The sequence below is a fragment of the Mustela lutreola genome, chromosome 7 (assembly GCF_030435805.1).
Source record: "Mustela lutreola isolate mMusLut2 chromosome 7, mMusLut2.pri, whole genome shotgun sequence".
Classification (NCBI taxonomy): Eukaryota; Metazoa; Chordata; class Mammalia; order Carnivora; family Mustelidae; genus Mustela; species Mustela lutreola.
The window spans coordinates 51,353,116-51,373,684 of record NC_081296.1 but is presented as its reverse complement, the minus strand read 5'-3'; the positions used below and the strand labels follow the sequence as shown (position 1 = coordinate 51,373,684).

General features: G+C 38.1%; 1 protein-coding gene across 13 annotated transcripts in view; it reads left to right on the top strand.

The window, feature by feature from the left end:
- Nucleotides 1-20,569, top strand: part of CSNK1G1 (casein kinase 1 gamma 1) — a 198,186-nt gene that overhangs the window by 69,196 nt on the left and 108,421 nt on the right. For all 13 annotated transcript variants that reach the window (XR_009355420.1, XR_009355418.1, XR_009355419.1 and 10 more), the window contains one exon: nt 18,673-19,072. Coding sequence is in view for 10 of the 13 variants with exons in the window: in XM_059180777.1 (XP_059036760.1) it covers nt 18,892-19,072 (181 nt within the window). In the remaining 3 variants the exon portion in view is untranslated. The remainder of the gene's footprint in view (nt 1-18,672; nt 19,073-20,569) is intronic.

Below are 20,569 nucleotides of genomic sequence, written 5' to 3'. Positions count from 1 at the left end.
CTTAACAAATGCCATACTGAAAGAGTACATGCGAGGGACACGTAACACAGAATTGAGTCAGGAAAGGTTTTCCAGAGAAAGGGACATTTAGGGTAAAGGCTACAAAGGAGCACAAGTTAACTTAAGGAGTCCAGGCTGGGGGTCTTTGAGAAGAAATGAGTTAAGTTTGGTGTTCATTAACATTCACTGCAAGGGAAGTATTGAAGTGAAATGAAGCTGGAGAGGTTAGGAAGTGCCAGATCAGGAAGGACTTTAAGCCACTTAAGAGATTTTACCTTTTCTCTAAGGCTATTGAGCAGCCATTGAAAGTTTGAGTTGGAAGATAACATATCAGGCCAGCCTTTTAAGAAAGTTCCCTTAGGCTGCAGTGGTGTGCAAATTGCTGTGGAGACCCACTAGTTGAGAGGGGAAACCGGGAGCAAGGAGATCAGTTGTGAGATTGTGTTCCATCCCTCTGGGAGGATTGTTTCTTTGCCACAGTGGTACTAAATCAACACGGAGAAAACTTCTAGATTTGAGTGTTAAGAGTTAAAACTGACAGTTCTTTTGTCTCTTGTTTAGGTCATGAGGTCGATGGTTAGTAGTCTCTTGTTTAGGTCATGAGGTCGATGCTTTGAGATGAGATCGAAGAGAAGAAAGAAGGTTTCAAATTTTCTTGGGGAGGAGAGGGTGGTGGGAGAAATGGGAGCCAAGAGATGAGTTCATTTTAAACTGTTCAGTTTGAAGTATCGGCATTTTTTATGTTTAGGTAGAAAAATTAAGTATACTTATGACCATATAGATCTCAACCTCTGGAGAAGGGCTGGAAATGTAAATTAGGATGTATCAGCATGTTAATGAACATATGATACGGATGCTTAGAATAATGGATCAGTGCCTGGGAACAGTATCTTTTACGTAATAAATGCTTAATACATTTATGTTGAATGCATGCGTGACTGGAATCCATGAAGTTGTATTGAGTGAGAAGAGAGGTTTGACCCAGTCAGAGGAAATGAAACCATTTAAGCACAGGCTGAGTAAAGGAGCAGTTAGGGCACCTGGGTGGTTCATGGGGTTGAGGGTCTGACTCTTGATCTCAGCTCAGTTCTTCATCTCAGTTCAGGTCTTGATCTCAGGGTAGTGAGTTCAAGTCTTGTGTTCAGCTCCAAGCCCAGGAGCCTACCTTAAAAAAAAAAAAAAAGGATCAGTCAGAGATATAGAAAGACAGAAGAGAGTGACAGCATGAACTCAAAGGGGAAAAAATTGTTTAAAATAAGAGCAAAAGGCCAACCACCAGTGTGGGGGGATGAAAAAGATAAGGACTGAATGGTGTTCCTCAGATTTAACCTCAAGGGTGTGGTTTACCTGGGGAAAAGAAAGGTAAAAATGGTTTGGGGGGATGGGATTAAAAACCCTATTACACAGTGTTCAGTAATAAGGAAATAGAAACTATGAGTGAGGACAACTCTTCAGTTTGGTTGTGAAGGGCCCATGGGAGAGAGGATGGTAGCTGGACCAGAGATAATGATCAAGGTATGGGTGTTGGGTCTTGTATTTTTAATGGGACTGTTTTGAACATGTTTGGTGCTCATTGTAGGGGATCAGGAGAGAGGGAGAGAATAAAGGTAGAGGTGAGAGAGATGATATAGTAAAGTTTATAAGTTACTTGCCTTGGGTGAGAGGACCGCCTATTCTGTATGAGATAGGAAGAAGGTAATGTAAAGATAGATAACTTTGCAGACATGTTTCTGCTGGTTTGTGTTAGAAAATTGAGAGAATTTTTATCTAATGATTTTTAAAAAATAACTAAAATAATGCATGCTTATTTAAAATTATAGTTGACCTTTGATTAGTGTGGGGGTTAGGGATGCCAGCTCTCCAGTACAGCTGAGAATCTACTTAAAACTCTTGACTTCTCAAAAACTACTGCTAGTCTGTTGTTGACAAGGAGCCTCACTAATAACATAGTCAACACAGATTTGTGTGTTGTATGTATTATATACTGTATTCTTAAAGTAGGCTAGAGAAAAGAAAATATTAAAATAATAAGGAAGAGATAATATGTTTATAACATTATACTGTATTTATAAAAAACAATCCTTTATAAGTAGACCTGTGCTATTCAGGGGTTGACTGTATTATTATTAACTAAAGCCCATAGTTTACATTAGAACCCAATCCTTGTCTTATATGTTTTATGGTTTTTTTTTTTTAAAGATTTTATTTATTTATTTGACAGAGAGAGAGACAAGCAAGCAGAGAGGCAGGCAGAGAGAGAGGAGGAAGCAGGCTCCCCGCTGAGCAGAGAGCCCAATGCGGGGCTCGATCCCAGGACCCTGAGATCATGACCTGAGCCGAAGGCAGCGGCTTAACCCACTGAGCCACCCAGGTGCCCCTGTTTTATGGGTTTTGACAAGCACATAATTATATGTATCTACCATTACAGTATTTTATAGATTAGTTTCATTGCTCCAAAAATCCCCTCTGTCTTTTCATCCCTTTCTCCCTTTGTCTCCCTGAATATGTAGCAATTACTGTTCTTTTTACTACCTCCGTATTTTTTCCTTTTCCAGAATGTCATACTTGGAATCATATAGTATATAATATTTTCAGATTGGCTTCCTTCACTTAGTGAGTGTTCTTTGAAGGCTCCTCTATTTCTTTTCATGGCTTAATACTTCATTTATTTTTATTGCTGAATAATATTCCTTTGCATGGCTGTATCATAGTTTATCCATTCATTTATTGGAAGATATCTTGAATGGTTCTACTTTTTGGCGATTTCAGATAAAAACATTTACTATGTTTAGCTGCTATAAACATTATGTGAAGGTTTTTGTATGGCCTTTAAGTTGTCAGTTCTTTTGAATAAGTACCAAGGACTGCTGGATCATATGGTAAAAATATGTTTAGCTTTTTAAGAAGCTGCCAAACTGCCTCCCACTGTAGCTGTACCATTTTGCATTCCAACCAACAATGAATGAGAGTTCTTGTTGCTCCATATCCTCACCAGCATTTGGTGTTGACAGTATTTTGTACTTTCCGTTCTAATAGTGTAGTGGTTGGTACCTTATTTGAATTTGCAATGTCATAATGGCGTATGATGTTGAGCATCTTTTCATTTTTGTGATCTGTATGTCTTTGTGAGGTGTTTGTTCAGATTCTTTGCCCATTTTCTTTCTTTCTTTCTTTTTTTTTTTAAAGATTTTATTTATTTATTTGACAGAAATCACAAGCAGGCAGAGGCAGGCAGAGAGAGGAGGAAGCAGGCTCCCTGCTGAGCAGAGAGCCCGATGTGGGGCTCGATCCCAGTACTCTGGGATCATGACCTGAGCTGAAGGCAGAGGCCTTAACTCACTGAGCCACCCAGGTGCCCCTCTTTTTCTTTTTTTAAATTAAGTTCTACACCAAATGTGGGGCTTGAACCCAGAACCCTGAGATCAAGAGTCACATGCTCTACCAACTGAGCCAGCCAGCCAGGTGCCCCCGTTTGCTCATTTTTATTTATTTTTATTTATATATTTATTTATTTTTTCTTTAAATTTTGGGTTAAGAGTCCTTTTTCAGGTATTTGTTTTGTGAATATTTCACCAAGTCTGTAGCTTGTCTTTTCATTCTTTTAACAATGACTTTTGCAGTGCAGAAGTTTCCAATTCAATTTTTAAAATTATTTTTTATTTTTTAATTTTTGAAGTTTTAAATTTTAATTAAATTCAGCTTACCAGTTTTTCTTTCATGGGTTGCACTTTTGGTGGTGGATCTGAGAAATTATTGCCAAACCCAAGGTCACTTAGTTTTTCTCTATTTTACCTTCTAGTAGTTTTATAGTTTTGTGTTTTCCATTTAGAGCTATCCTTCATTTTGAGTTAATTTTTGTGATAGGTGTGAGGTCTGTGTTTAGATTCACTTTTTTGCGTGTAGTATCCATTTTTTCCAGCACCATTTTTAGAAGAGATAATCCTCCACTGTATTGCCTTTGCTCCTTTGTCAAAGATCAGTTTGATTATATTTGTGTGGGCCTATTTTTGGGCCTTCTGTTCTGTTCCATTGATCTATTTGTGTATTCTTTCACCTGTATCACACTGTCTTGATTACGGTAGCTTTATAGTGAGTCTTAAAGTTGAGTAGTGTAGTCCTCCGACTTTGTTCTTCTCTTTGAAGTATGTGTTGGCTATTCTGGTTCTTTTGCCTTTTCTTTCTTTCTTTCTAAGATTTTATTTATTTATTTTTGAGAGAGAGAGAGAGAGAGAAAGGGAGATGAGTGGGGGAGCGGGGCAAAGGATAAGCGGTCTCCCCACTGAGCAAGGAGCCTGATGCGGGACTCTCCTTCTGGCCTACAGCACGTCACCAGTGTGTCTCCTTAGAATAAATCTGTACAGTCTCATCTGGTACCCAGGCTTTTGTGGCTGTTGCCTGGGATTGCACCTGCATGGTTGCCTGGCTCTGGTGGCTGCAGGGCTTGTGTTTATGAGTCCCACAGGACTATAACAAACAGTTTTTAACTGACTATAGCCCTGAGGGCTCAATGCAGAGGGAGCAGATTAAAAAGCTCTGCTCTCAGTCTCCCTGAAAGATCTACTCTCATTCTTTAAAAGCTGCTGCCTGAAGGTCCAGCTTCTTATTAGCCTTCATCTAAATGCTGACTTAAGTCTTCCCATTTGGTTTTGTTGTTGTTGTTATTTTAAAAGATTTTATTTATTTATTTATTTGTCAGAGAGAGAGAGAGAGAGAGAGCACAAGCAGGCAGAGTGGCAGGCCGAGGCAGAGAGAGAAGCAGGCTCCCCGCTGAGCATGGAGCCCAATCCCTGACTCTATCCCAGGACCCCAGTCTCATGACCTGACCTGAAGGCAGCCACTTAACTGACTGAACCACCCAGGCATCTCAGGTCCTCCCCTTTGGGTCATTGACGTGTGTTGGCACATCCTTAGTTACTGGGCACCATTAAGAACAAAGAAGGTGGCTTTGCACAATCACAAAGATTTGAGAAACAGCCAGGACCTAGGACCTGGCTGAGTAGTAAGGTTTATCTATAGGAGACTACTCTGTCTAGACTGGGAGAGGTGGATGTTTTATCCAGTACACAGAAATCAACAGAGTCAAAGAGAATGAAGAAACAGAGGAATATTTTCTGAACAAAAGAACAAGGTAAAACTTGAGAAACAGAGATAAGTGATTTACTTGATAAAGTCTTAAAAATAATGGTCATAATGTCAGTCACTGAGGTCAGAAATCCTTTAGAATTAAAGGAGTGATAAAGAATTTTCCAGACAAGCAAAAATTGAAGGAGTTCATTACCACTAGACCAGCCTTAAAAGAAATGTTAAAGGGATTTTTTCAAGCTGAAACTAAAGCATGGTAATTACTAACAGGAAAACATGAGTGTGTAAATCTCACTGGTAAAGTTAAATATATGGTTAAATTCGGTATTCTTTAATATTATATTGGTGATGGGTAAATCACTTATAAATCTAGTATGAAGGTTAAAAGAGATAAGTAAAAAATAACAAGCTACAATAATTTCTTAACGGGTATACAAGGTAAAAGGATGTAAATTTTGCCATAGAAAACATAAAATGAGGGGGTGTGTAAAAATATAGAGCTTTAGTGTACAGTTTAAGTTGTTATCAGCTTAAAATAGACTTGTAAATGTATTTTATATAAGCCTCATTGCAACTACAAAACTGAAACTTAAAAGATACACAAAAGAGAAAGTGAAAGGAATCTAAGCACACACTAAATAAAATCATCAAGTCATAAAGGAAGAGACAAAGGGAACAAGAAAAGAAGATAGGAACTATAAAACAGCTAGAAAAATAGTTAACAAAATGGTAATAGTAAGTCCATATATATCAATAATGACTTTAAATATAAATGTACTAAATTTCTCCAATCAAAAGACAAAGTTGGTTAATGGATGAAAAGATAAGACCCAACTATATGCTGCCTACAGGAGATACCTGCTTTAAGAACACACACAGACTGAAAGAGATGTTAAAAGATACTCCATACAAATTGAAACCAAAAGAAAGCAGTGGTAGCTATACTTACATCAGATTAAATGGGTTTTAAGACAGATTCTCTAATGAGAACAAGGTCATTATAATGGTAATGTTATCAGTCCAACATGTTGACAATCCACAAGATGATATAACTTTTGCAAATATTTATGCACCCAACATAGGAGCTCTTAAATATATATAAAGTAAACAATAATAGGGAGAAATCGATGGCAACACAATAATGATTGGAGACTTCAGTACCCCACTTTCAATAGTGGATGGATCATTCAGACAGATACTCAGTAAGTAAACATTGGACTTAAAGTATACGCTAGACTAGACAGACTTAACAGACATTTACACAGTGTTCCATTTGACAGCAGAATACCCATTCTTTTTAACATACACAGAATATCTCCAGGATAGATAATATGTTAGGTCACAAAACAAGACTTAATAAACTTAAGAAGACTCAAAGCATATCAAACATCTTCTCTTTTCTTTTTTAGATTTTATTTATTTATTTGACAGAGAAAGCAGGAGAGAGTATGAGCCATGGGAGAGGCAGAGAGAGGGAGAAGCAGACTCCTCATTGAGCAGGGAGCCCGAAATGGGGCTGGATCCAGAACCCCTGTTAGCCACTCAAGCATCTTTTCTGACCACAATGGCATGAAAGTAAAAATCAGTTACAAGGAAAAATGGAAAATTCAGAAGTATATGGAGATTAAACAGCATTCTACTGAACAACCAATGGGTCAAAGAAGAAATCAGCATAGTATTTGAAGTCCTTGCCAGAGCAATTAGTCAAGAAAAAGAAATCAAGGGGTGCCTGGTTGGCTCAGTTGATTAAGTGTCTTACTCTTTTTTTTAAAGATTTGATTTGATTTGATTTATGTATTTATTTATCAGGCACCCCTAAGTGTCTTACTCTTGATCTCAGCTCAGGGCTTTATCGAAAGTTGTGAATTCAACCCCTCCATTGGGCCCCATGCTAGGCATGGAGCCTACTTAAAGAAAGAAAGAAACCAAAAGGCATCAAAATTGGAAATGAAGGGACGCCTGGGTGGCTCAGTTGGTTAAGCAGCTGCCTTCGGCTCAGGTCATGATCCCAGCGTCCTGGGATCGAGTCCCACATCGGGCTCCTTGCTCGGCGGGGAGCCTGCTTCTCCCTCTGCCTCTGCCTGCCACTCTGTCTGCCTGTGCTTGCTCTCTCCACCTCTCTCTCTCTGATAAATAAATAAAATCTTTAAAAAAAAAAAAAAAAAAAAAAAAAAAAAATTGGAAATGAAGAACTAAAGTTATCACTGTTTGTGGATGATGTGATATTATATATACAAACCCTAAAGTCTCTATCAAAAAACTAATAGAACTGGGACGCCTGGGTGGCTCAGTGAGTTAAAGCTTCTGTCTTCAGCTCAGGTCATGATCCCAGGGTCCTGGGATAGAGCCCCACATAGGGCTCTCTGCTCAGCGGGGAGTCTGCTTCTCCTATCTCTCTCTCTCTCTCTCTGCCTACTTGTGACCTCTGTCTGTCAAATAAATAATTAATAAAAAAGAATCTTTAAAAAAAACTATTAGAACTAATGAACAAATTCAGTAAAGTTGCAGGATACAAATAGATGTACAAAAATCTGCATTTGTATGCACTAATGAACTGTCAGAAAATGGGAATTTTAAAAATCCCATTTGTAATTGTATCAAAAAGAACAAAATACCTGGTAATAAATTTAAACAGGGAGGTAAAACTGAAAACTGAGACATTGATGAAAGAAATTGAAGAAGATACAAATAAATGGAAAGGTAATCTGTTCTCATGGTTTGGAAGCATTAATATTGTTAAAATGTGCATACTGCCCAAAGTGATCTACGATTTTTCAGTTCAGTGCAGTCTGTATCAAAATTCCAGTGACATTTTTCACAGAAAAATAAGTTTGAAAAAGTATGAGTAGAAAAAAAATCCTAAAATTAGTATGGAACTGCAAAATAACCCCAATAGTCTAAGCCATCTTTTTTTTTTTTTTTTTTTTAAGATTTTATTTATTTTCTCAAGAGTGAGAGAAAGTGTGTGCACACACAAGTGGGGGAAGGAACAGATGGAAAAGCAGTCTTCCTACTGAGCAGGGAGCACTATGTGGGACTCGATCCCAGGACCCTGGGATCATGACCTTAGCTGAAGGCAGACACTTAACCAGCTGAGCCACCTAGGTACCCTAGTCTAAGCAATCCTGACAAAGAACAAAACTGGAAATATCACACTTACGGATTTTGGATCGTAAGACAAAATTACAGTAGTCAAAGCAGTATGGCATTGGGATAAAAACAGACACTTTGATCAATGGAACAGAATAAATGGTCAATTAATTTACAACAAAGGAGCCAAGAATATACAATAGAAAAGGGATAGTGTTTTCAATAAGTGGTGATAGTGTTTTCAATAAGATGGAGAGCACCTGGGTGGCTCAGTGGGTTAATAAGCCTCTGCCTTCGGCTCAGGTCATGATCTCAGGGTCCTGGAATCAAGCCCCAGGGAGCCTGCTTCCCCTCCCCAACCCCCACCTCCGTGCCTGCCTCTCTGACTACTTTTGATCTCTCTCTGTCGAATAAATAAATGAAATCTTAAAAAAAGAAAAAGTCATAATGGGAAAACTGGACCCCTGTCTTCTATCACCAGAATGAACTCAAAATTGATTATAGACTTTAATGTAAGACCTGAAACCACAAAACTTCTAGAAGAAAACACAGAGCATAAGCAAGTTGGTACTAGTCTTGACAGTGATTTTTAAAAATTTTAACAGCAGAAACAAAGACGACAAAAGCAAAACAAGTGGAATTACATCAAACTAAAAACCTTTCTTCCCCCTTTATTTATTTAGTGAGAGAGTGTGTGTATAGGAGTTGGGGTGGGGGTGGTGGAAGGGGAGAGGGAGGGAGGGAGAGGGAGAGAAAGAGAGAGAGAATCCCAAGCAGATTCCATGTGGAGCCGGATGCAGGGCTTGATCTCACAACACTAAGACCATGACCTGTGCGAGAATCAAGAGCTTCTGCATATCAAAGGGAGTCATCGATAAAATGAATAGACAAGCTCTGAATGGGATAAAATAGTTGCAAATCCTATAGCTGATAAGTGGTTAATACCTAAAATATATAAACAATTCAAGTCAATAGGAAAAACACCTAATTAAAAATGGGCAGAGGAGGGCGCCTGGGTGGCTTAGTGGGTTAAGCCGCTGCCTTCGGCTCAGGTCATGATCTCAGGGTCCTGGGATCGAGTCCCGTATTGGGCTCTCTGCTCAGCAGGGAGTCGGCTTCCTTCTCTCTCTCTCTCTGCCTGCCTCTCTGCCTACTTGTGATCTCTCTCTGTCAAATAAATAAATAAAATCTTTAAAAAAAAATGGGCAGAGGAACTGAAAAGACATTTTTCAAAGAAGACATACAGGTGGCCAACATGGATATGGAAAGATGATCAACAGTATTAATCATCAGGGAAATGCAAATCAAAACCACAATAAAGTAACACTTCACACCTGTTAAAATGACTGCTATCAAAATGATAAGAAATACCAAGTGTTGGTGAGGATGTGGAGAAAAGGGAGCCCTTGTACACTGTTGGTAGAAATGTAAATTGGTACAGACACTGGGGAAGACAGTAGGGATGTTCCTCAAGAAATTAAAAATAAGAGTTATATGTATCCCCATGTTCATAGCAGCATTAAGTGCAATAGCCAAGACATGGAAACAACCTAAATGCCCATCAAAAGATAGACATATACACGCATACCCACACACACCCCCACAAAGATATTATTCAGCTATAAAAATAAATGAAATCCTGCCATTTGTGACAACATGGCCCTTGAGGGCATTATGCTAAGTGAAGTAAGACAGAGAAAGACAAAATACTGTATGACCCACATACATGGAATCTAAAAAACCTGAACTCAGAGCAACAGATTGGAGTTGCCTGAGGCAGGAGGCAGGGGTAATAGTAGGTATAGGGGGGTTGTGAAGGTAGTTGAAAGGTACAGTAGTCCCCCACCTTACCTGTGATAGATAAGTTCCAAGACCCCCAGTGGATGCCTGAAATTATGGATAGTACTGTACCCTTTATATACTGTTTTTTCCTATATTACATACCTGTGATAACTTTTATCAGTTAGTTAACAACAACTGACAAGTAGAACAGTTATAATAATATACTATAGTAGATGATCTTACTCTCCTATATTCCCCTTTTTTTATTATTATCTTTTAAAATTTTATTTATTTGAGAGAGAGTGCACAAGCAGAGGGAGTGGTAGAGGGAGAGGGAGAAGCAGGTTCCCCACTGAGCAGGGAGCCTGATGTGGGGCTCCATCCTGGCCGCCCGGATCATGACTCAAGCCAAACCCACCCAGGCACCCCTCCCCTTCTTATTCTTGTGACGTTATGAGGTGGTCAAGTGCTTTACATGATGAGATGAAGTGGAGTGACACAGGCATTGTGACGTAGCCATAGGCTTCTATTGACTTTCTGATGATACAGCAGAAGAAAGATTACCTGCTCCCAGATGGAAGTTTACCATAGGTAACTGAAACTGGTTAAGGGAGACACGAGGAGACTTCTGTACAAACTTGGAGTTAGAAGATAATTAAGTTCTGGGGATGTAATATACTGCATGGTGACTATAGTTAATACTGTATTTTATATTTGAAATTGTTGAGGGTGTGATTGTAAATAAAACTGAAAAGTAATCATTAGATGAGAATAGACTGAACAGTGAGGGTAGGGTGGTAAGAATAGGAAACATTTGGGAGACATTAATAATTGGAATTGGTGGAAAAGAGAAACAGTAATAGTATCAGGACCTGATACTAAACATTGTTCTTCCCTTTAATAATAACACTCCTGAAATGTATTGCGACTAAAATAAATCAATTTTGGTCATTTGTTAGATTAATTAAAGTGATATTCTTAGTGTCCTTTTTTCTTTTAAGCTAAAATGAGTTATAAGACTTTTATTTGTCCTTAATTTGTCTTTTAATTTTTTTATTCTGTAATTCTTGATGGTCTTTTAGTGCGCGCACACACACACACACAAGTATATGCACACATGCAGATACCATTTTTACTGAATATTTACTCAGTACCTTCTTTTAGTATGATACCACTCTTGAAACTTATCCTGTGTTCTATTTTTTTTTTTATTTTAAAGATTTTTATTTATTTATTTGAGAGAGAGACAGTGAGAGAGAGCATGAACGAGGAGAAGGTCAGAGGGAGAAGCAGACTCCCCATGGAGACTGGGAGCCCGATGTGGGACTCGATCCTGGGACTCCGGGATCATAACCTGAGCCGAAGGCAGTCGTCCAACCAACTGAGCCATCTAGGTGTCCCTATTTTTCTTTTTTTTTTTTTTTTTTTTTTAGATTTTATTTGTTTATTTGAAAGAGCTTGGGCAGAGGGAGAAGCAAACTCCCCAGTGAGCAGGGAGGCTGACTGAGCAGGGAGCCCAACCTGGGGCTCAGTCCCAGGACTGAGATCATGACCTCAGGGCAGATGCTTAACTGACTGAGCCACCCAGGTGCCCAAATTATCCCGTGTTCTAAACATCAGGTTAGGCTTGATGTCATTCTTTGAGGAGCTTACAGTGGGAATTTCAGGGATTGTGGTATTCCCTGTTGGCCACTTAGCAGGAGGGGAACTTTGCTTTGGGCTCTGGGAAGAATTTTCTTCCTTACCAAGAAACAGATACAGAGAAAGTCTTTTTGCTCTTGCCATTTCCTTTTTTTTTTTTTTTTTTAAAGATTTTATGTAGTTATTTGACAGAGAGGGAACACAAGCAAGGGGAGTGGGAGAGGGAGAAGCAGGCTTCCCACGGAGCAGGGAGCCCCATGTGAGGCCCATGACCTGAGCCTAAAGCAGATGCTTTGATGACTGAACCACCCAGGTGCCCCTGCCCTTTGATTTTTGTTTTGGATACTGGAGTGAGAAATGATGTCTGAAGCTGAAACTTGTGACTGAGAGGCTGTACGCCTTTGCACCAAAGCCAGTAGATGGAGGAACACAGGAAAAGTGTGGTCACTTCAGAGACTCTTTAAACATTCACTTACCATATGATCTAGCAATCCTACACCTCTAAGCAATTTCATCGTAATTTATATCAGAAGAGAGAGACTTAGGCTTGAGTATCTCTTGACTATCAACAAAGACTGGGTATGTTTTGACTTTAAAATTTAAATATTTACATGCCTTATTTTGGTGTTGCCAATATATGAGAATCTGAAATAACAAACTGTAATTCAGTGATTTATTTTCTCTTAACAGACTCACAGCTGTAATTCTTTAAACATTTTTTTTGGTGGTTTTATAATATGACTTAATTTTTTTTAGACTTCATACAGCTTCTCAAAATACTCTTACGTAAAGCAATAAAATAACTTTAGTCATTTCATTCATGATAGAGGACCATGCCTGTATCTTCCACAAAGCATTCATTGTTGCCTTTATAAAAGAGTGACTTCGAGCCAGATGACCCCTTGGTTTTAGCCTATTTCTTTTTTTTTTTTTTTTTTTAAGATTTTATTTATTTATTTGACAGAGAGAGATCACAAGTAGGCAGAGAGGCAGGCAGAGAGAGAGAGAGGAGGAAGCAGGCTCCCCGCTGAGCAGAGAGCCCGATGCGGGACTCAATCCCAGGACCCCAAGATCATGACCCGAGCCGAAGGCAGCGGCTTAACCCACTGAGCCACCCAGGCGCCCGGTTTTAGCCTATTTCTTTTGGATGTTGCTTCAGGGTGATAGGTACCAGAAAAGTTTCTCCCATTTCAATGTGATAGAATGCTCTAAGATGTCTTCGAGATATCGTCTAGGAAAACTTTTCACTGACCACTGTTGAAGATAGCCATATTCTTCAACTGTGTTATAAAACAGCTGATTTGGCATCAGTTCCCTACCCACAGTTTGATGAATTGGATTTTTTCATTTTACTATTAGCAATAATTCTTTAACCTACTGGAGAACTCTTATAATTTCCCAGTCAAGAAAGTCGTGCATGTAAATCTCTTTTTATTCAGTAAGTGTGGCTTTATTGACGAAGTGATGCCTTCTGGGAAGCGGTAAACCAGTTCCTGAAATGAATTATAACTTTTGATTATAAAGAATGTTTGCAGTGTTATACTTGAAAAAATATATTTCCTCTTAATTCAGGCATGCTTAAATTCATAAAAACTATTAGAATTAAGCTTCTTTTTTTCCCCAAGATTTTATTTACTTGACAGATAGAGAACACAACCAAGGAGAGTGTCAGGCAGAGGGAGAGAGAGAAACAGGCTCCATGCTGAACAGAGAGCCCAATGTGGGGCTCAACCCCAGGACCCTGGGACCATGACCTGAGCCAAAGGCAGATGCTTAGCTGACTGAGCCACCTAGGTTCCTGTAGAATTTAGCAAGTTAAGAACTTGCTGGCATGATTCTAAACATTTATCATAGCATTTACATGTTTAATAAGTTACAAGTAGTTGCAAAATGGCTTATTTACTAGAAAAAGAAACATTTTATTGCATTTATATATCTCTCCCTCTGTCGTTTTTTAACATATGGTTGACATGCAGTATTTGTTCCAGGTGTACAACATAGTGATTCAGCAATTACTTGCATTATGAAATGCTCACTACACTGTTACCATCTGTCACCATATGAAGTTACTACAATATTATTGACTGCTTTCCTTATGCTGTACTTTTTATCCTTGTTGACCTACTTATTTTATAACTGGAAGTTTGTACCTCTTAATTTCCTTCACCTATTTTGCTCATCCCTTGAATCTCCCTCCCCTATGGCAACCACCAGTTTATTCTCTGTATTTATGAATCTGTTTGTTTATTTGTTCATTTGTTTTCTAGATTCCACATATAAGTGAAGTAATATGGTATTTCTCTGCCTTATTTCACTTTATATTAAGTTGCATGCTCTACAAATTTTAGCTTCTAGGTCCATACATGTTGTCACAAACTGGCAAGATTCCATTCTTTTTTTTTTTTTAAGATTTTATTTATTTATTTGACAGACAGAGATCACAAGAGGCAGAGAGGCAGGCAGAGAGAGGAGAAAGCAGGCTCCCTACTGAGCAGGGAGCCCAATGCCAGGCTCGATCCCAGGACGCTGGGATCATGACCTGAGCTGAAGGCAGAGGCTTTAACCCACTGAGCCACCCAGGCGCCCCAAGATTCCATTCTTTTAAATACCTTATATTTCATTACACACACACACACACACCCATCTTCTTTATCCTTTCACCTATCAATGGAAACTTAGGTTGCTTCCACATCTTGGCTAATTGTAAAAAATGCCACAGTAGACATGGGGTATATGTATCTTTCTGAATTAGTGTTTTTGTTTTCTTCAGGTAAATACCCAGAAGTGGATTACTGGGTCATATGGTATTTCTGCTTTTAATTTTTAAAGGAATCTCCATACTGTTTTCCAGAGTTGTTACACCCATTTACATTCCCACAAACAGTATACAGGGGTTTCTTTTTCTCCACATTCTTGCCAGTTTTTGTTGGCATATCTTTTTTTTAAGATTTTATTTTATTTTTTAAGGATTTTATTTATTTGAGATAAGAAAAGAGAGAGCTCACAAGCAGGCGGAAGGGAGAGAGGGAAAGGAAGAAGCAGACTCCCTGCTGATCAGGGAGCCTGACCTGGGCTTGATCCTGGGACCCCAGACTCATGACCTGAGCCAACGGCAGATGCTTAACCAACTGAGCCACCCAAGTGCTCCAAGATTTTATTTTTAGGTAATCTCTACACTGAACGTGAGTCTTGAACTCACAACCCTGAGATCAAGAGTTGCATGCTCTACTGATTGAGCCAACCAAGTGCCCCATTCTTGTCTTTTTGGTACTGGGTATTCTGACTGCTGTGAGGGGATATCTCATTGTGGTGTTGATTTGCATTTCCTTGATTAGTGATATTGAGCCTCTTTTCATATGCCTGCTTGTCTTCTTTGGAAAAATGTCTGTTCAGGTTTTCTGCCCATTATTTAATCAGGGTATTTTGTTTTTAGGCATTGATTTATATGAGTTCTTCATATATTTTGGGTATTAACCCTTATTGGTTATATCATTTGTAAATATCTTCTGTCATTCAGTAGATTACCTTTTTGTTTTGTTAATGGTTTCCTTTGCTGTGGAAAAGCTTTTCAGTTTAGTTCCAATAGTTTATTTTTGCTTTTGTTTCCTTCATCTAAGGGGACAAATCCAGAAAAATACTGCTGAAGGTTGATACCCAAAAGTTTACTGCCTCTCTGTGTGTATGTGTGTGTTTTGTTCGCTTTTAGGAGTTCTCTGGTTTCAAGTCTTACATTTAGAAATTTAATCTATTTTGAGTTTATTTTTGTGTATGGTGAAAAAAAGTGGAATTTCCCCCTTTTTTTACTGTAAAAAAGAAAAAGGACAAATCATATATTTTGTCTTTTACTGCTATCTTTGGAAGTCTTTTTTTTTTTTTTTAAGACTTTATTTATTTATTTGAGAGTGAGAGCATTAGAGGGGAGAAGGTCAGAGGGAGCAGCAGACTCTCCTTGGAGCTGGGAGCCTGATGCAGGACTTGATCCTGGGACTCCAGGATCATGAGCTGAGCTGAAGGCAGTTGCTTAACCAGCTGAGCCACCCAGGTGCCCTGGAAGTCATTTTTTAAAAATAAAGTTAAAGTATAACTTGATGTTTACCTTGGATGTTAAATTTGACCTGGTTCTTTTTTTTTTTTTTCTTTAAAGTTTTATTTATTTAATTAATTAATTTATTATGAACCCCAGGATCATGACCTGAGCTGAAGGTAGACACTTAACCAACTGAGCCACCAGGTGCCCCCTATTTGACCTGATTCCTCTTTTTTTTTTTTTTTTTTTTTTTTTAAGATATTTATTTATTTATTTGACAGAGAGAGAGAGAGATATCACAAGTAGGCAGAGAGGTAAGCAGAGAGAGAGTCGGAAGCAGGCTCCCCGGTGAACAGAGTCCAATTCTGGGCTCGATCCCAGGACCCTGGGATCATGACCTAAGCTGAAGGCAGAGGCTTTAACCCACTGAGCCACCCAGGCATCCCTGACTTGCTTGATTCTTGAGCTAACTTTCTCATACGTTATCTGCTACTAATTGAAAATAAATCATTTAATATCCTTGTGAAATAGAAAGCCTATCGTGTCTTAACACTAATGACTTGAAATGAAACCATACCAGCTTCTTTCTAGATGAATTCTAAGAGTTTTTAGGGTTAATCAGGATTCTCTTGTACCATTTTGTGTAAATATTTGGCTATGTCATTGAAAATCTGTTTTCTATTAAGCAAGACCATCATAATTGTTATTCAGTATTTGTTAATTACCAATTATATGTAAGAAACAAAAGGAGATATGATATGATCCCTAACTTAAAAGGCTCATAACCAAATAGAATATGGAGTACATATCAATATAATCTGGTACATGGTAAATTGCAGATGTACACATAGTATACACAGTGGTGCTCCAAGTGTTGATTATGAATTGGTTATAAAAGTTTTCATAAGGGCCATAGGATGTGAGTCAGGCCTTTAAGACGGAAGAGGCCATTCTAGGTATAAGGGCCAACAATGGATGCTCCTTGTGTTTATGTGGTAACTTTAAAAAAAATTAATTTTTAATTAACATATAATGTATTATTTGTTTCAGGGGTACAGGTCTGTGACTCATCAATCTTACATAAAACACAGCTCCCACCACAACACATACCCTCCCCAATGTCCATCACCCAGCAACCCCCTTCCCCTAACTCCGTTCCACTCCAGCAACCTTCAGTTGTTTATAGAGGTTAAGAGTCTCTTATGGTTTGCCTCCCTCTCTGGTTCATCTTGTTTCATTTTTCTCTTTCTTCCCCTGTGATCCTCTGCTTTGTTTCTCAAATTCCACGTATCAGTGAGATCGTATGATAATTGTCTTTCTCTGATTGACTTATTTCACTTAGCCTAATACCATCTAGTTCCATCCCCATCATTGCAAATGTCAATATTTTTTGATGGCTGCATAATATTCCTGTGTGTGTGTGTATATATATATGTATATGTATATATACATATATATATATAGTGTAACTTTTTAATACAAGAATTAAAATAGGGAGTTTAATAGTAAAGGAATTCAAATGACAAGCTAAAGAGTTTGCAATAAGGAGGTAGAAAATAGGTGTGAGCAGTGGGTGGTGATAAAGAAATAGGATTTTGAAAAATTGTTCAATCAGTTTGATTTCTTAAATGAGAAGTGCCATATAAAAGTAGTATTAAGTATTATTCATCTTTCATAGTTACAGGTTAGACCATGCTCATGTCGCATGCATATATTAGAAAACTGGTTTCTTAAATGTAAGTTTTTTCCATGTTTGTGGGAGTTAAAGTGATTCTTCTGGGCTACAAGCAGGTGTTAAAAACATCCTTTTCTCAGCTGAACATGATTTTTGCAGGGTTCTAACGTGGCAAGTACTATATGTTTTTCTATACATACATGCAAGTATACATGGAAATGATGTATGTGATTACTCCACATAATGTTTCATGAGTTTAAGCGCAATGGAGAAAGTTAGTGACAAGTATAAAAATAACCTCCATCTGTTAGAGTGAACACATATGAAAAGTATGAAGAGCAACAGATAAGGAAGTACACTTTTCCAAATCTTATAAATGAAACTATTACACTAGTGATAATTTATGAAAATTTGGTAGTTAGTTGAAATAGCTCAAAATTGTGTGGATAGGCTAAGATCCATCTTTTTCCTGTCTTCAGAGAGATTTATAAGGGAAGAAAATCTAGCCTGACAGTTTCTCATACAAAGACACATACTTGCACCAGTTAAGACAGAACTATCTAAAACATTTTAAGTTTTATTTCCCTTCTCTTACTAATACTGTTTGAAGGACTTTTAGTAAACAACAAAGATAACTGGAGGATATTAAATACAATTGCAAAGCTTCAGTCTAGGACTGCTTAGTATCACTAGGGTTTTGGGAAGTTTTTTATAGAACTAGTTTGTGTCATCAGTAACTTGGATTGGATTGTGTTGTTGCTGTCAGTGCTTGGTAATGGTGGGGATGGAGGAGGTGGGACGGAAAGGAAATTCATTTGTGATAGGTTCTGTACAAAATTGAAGGAAGAGCTTTTAATTGTCCACAGTTTATTTAACTAGACTTAACCCCACTTTTTCTTTCTGTTGGCCAGTGATGAAAAAGGGAGCAAATAGCTTTCTTGTGGGTCATATGTACAGTACTAGAAGATAGCATTTATGTATGTGTATATATATGTACTTAAATACATACGTATATTATGTGTGTGAGTAGGTTACACTCCCAGTGTGGAGGCCAACAGAGGGCTTGGACTCATGATCCTGAAATCAAGAATTGGATTCTTAACCTACTGTGGCACCTAGGCACTCCAGAGATAGAATTTTATATTAAAGGCTTGCATATTCCCTTAGCTGCCGTGGGCTGTAGCTTTGAGCTTATGCTACCAGATGAAGAACTAGTCCAGATGGCTAAACTGTTGGAAAGTATAAAACCAAAACCCATATCAGGAAGCTATCCACTTTGTTCATTTTTGGATAAGATCCATTCTAATTAGTGGTAACTTTCTGAATTTGTTTTAAAATTTAATTTTTAACTCTATGTGTTTTTATTTTTACCTAGGTTACCAAATATCCTCCTATGTTTGAGATCCACAGACTACATGTCCTACAAGAACAAATCAATGATTTTTCATCTCCTGGAGATACATTAGAAACATAAATATGGTGTCAAAAGATCTCCTTACTTTTCTCTGACTACGGTTTATTTGGATGTACTTTTGTATTGAAGAGAATTATACGGACTGAGGCTACTCGTGCAGAGAGACTGTCGTGTAAAATCATGGACCATCCTAGTAGGGAGAAGGATGAAAGACAACGGACAACTAAACCCATGGCACAAAGGAGTACACACTGTCCCCGACCGTCTGGCACCTCAACGTCCTCTGGGGTTCTTATGGTGGGACCCAACTTCAGAGTTGGCAAGAAGATAGGGTGTGGGAACTTTGGAGAGCTCAGATTAGGTAAGGACTTGGTTTTATCAGTGACTTCCAACAATGACAGCTTTGGTGTGTTTAAGATAAGCAGTTATAATTTCATGAGAAATTATCTTAAGGAGGACTTGTTATTATAAGAACTAAAGAATTTGTGAAGGGGACTATAGTCATTATCAGTTATAATTTGTATCCAAGGTTCATCTCTGTATGATAGACTTTTAAATTTATCACCAATTCTGAGATTTTATGATGTAGGGAGCACTATATACAGATATCAATAAAATGAAAAGTCTGATTTAGTTGGTCTGAGAGGTAGACCAAAGTTCTTTTTAACAAACTTCAGGTGACCTAGATGTTGTTGGTCCTTGAACCACACTCTAAGAAGGGAGTAAGGTCTTGCTTTAATTCTGACTCTACCCCTGATAAGGAATAAATCCTTAATGAGTAATACCCAGACTTAGTCTATAAGGATATACTTCCTGTTCAGAGAGGCTTTCCAACTGATACTATGTTTGCATTCTTCCTGGAAATATCAACGTCAGGATTGAGCTAAAACTCCAGGGAGAAATTATGCGATTTTATTTCCCAACCAGGGAAATGGATTTTCTAATTTCAAGTATGAATTTGTGAGTATGATTATGAAAAATGACAAAACCAACCAGTTTGAAGATGTGAAATTGGGAAGAAGATACAGTAGGTATTTATAAGATTTTCAGTGGCCGTCCCTGGATGAATTGGGAAGAGAAAATGAAAGATCTTGTATGAAGTTGGACATCAGCTTGGAGAATGTAAAGAGGTTGCCTTTTAGGCTAAAGTGTTTGCTTTTTCTCCATAGCTGTTATCGGTAAGGATGATTATAAAGACCCATTGTAAGAGACTCTGCCCCTTGAGGGAACAGGAGAACAGGAGTGTGGAAGGGTAACATGATTATTGTTTGTCACCTTTTCTTCTTCTGTTCTGCGGAAGAAGGGAAAAATGTTGTCTCGGGTCCCCCATAGAGAGAATCAGGGAAGCATCACTGCACTAGTGAGAGATCACTGGGTGTACAGTTCAGTTTAAGGATTCTGAGTATGAATTTATTTTTACTGGTAGAAGGCCAGCAGCCTGGAATTTTAAAACCTGACTAGTGTAATGGAAGGCTCTTTATATTTAGCGATGTTCGAGTTAGCAAATCTAGCAGATGCTACTGAGAATAGGAGTAAGATGTGTAATTTCACACTGCTTGAGTTCCTAGCAACTACTGAGTTGTTTTAGCAGCTAGTTTCGTGAATATTCATTTATGTAGTGGATTGACTTTGCTCTAACATCACAGTAGTAACTTGAATTAAATAGATTATGACATAAACATCCACAGAATTACTACTGAGAAGCAGTTTGATGCATATGAATTCTTGCTTTCTCAGAACATCATAAAATTGTTTGATTTCTCTATAGGTAAAGGAAAACTTCAGTCAGTAAAAACTGGAAATCTGTCTTATTTAATTATTTATATTAGATGATCTTTAAGTTTACATGGAAATAGAA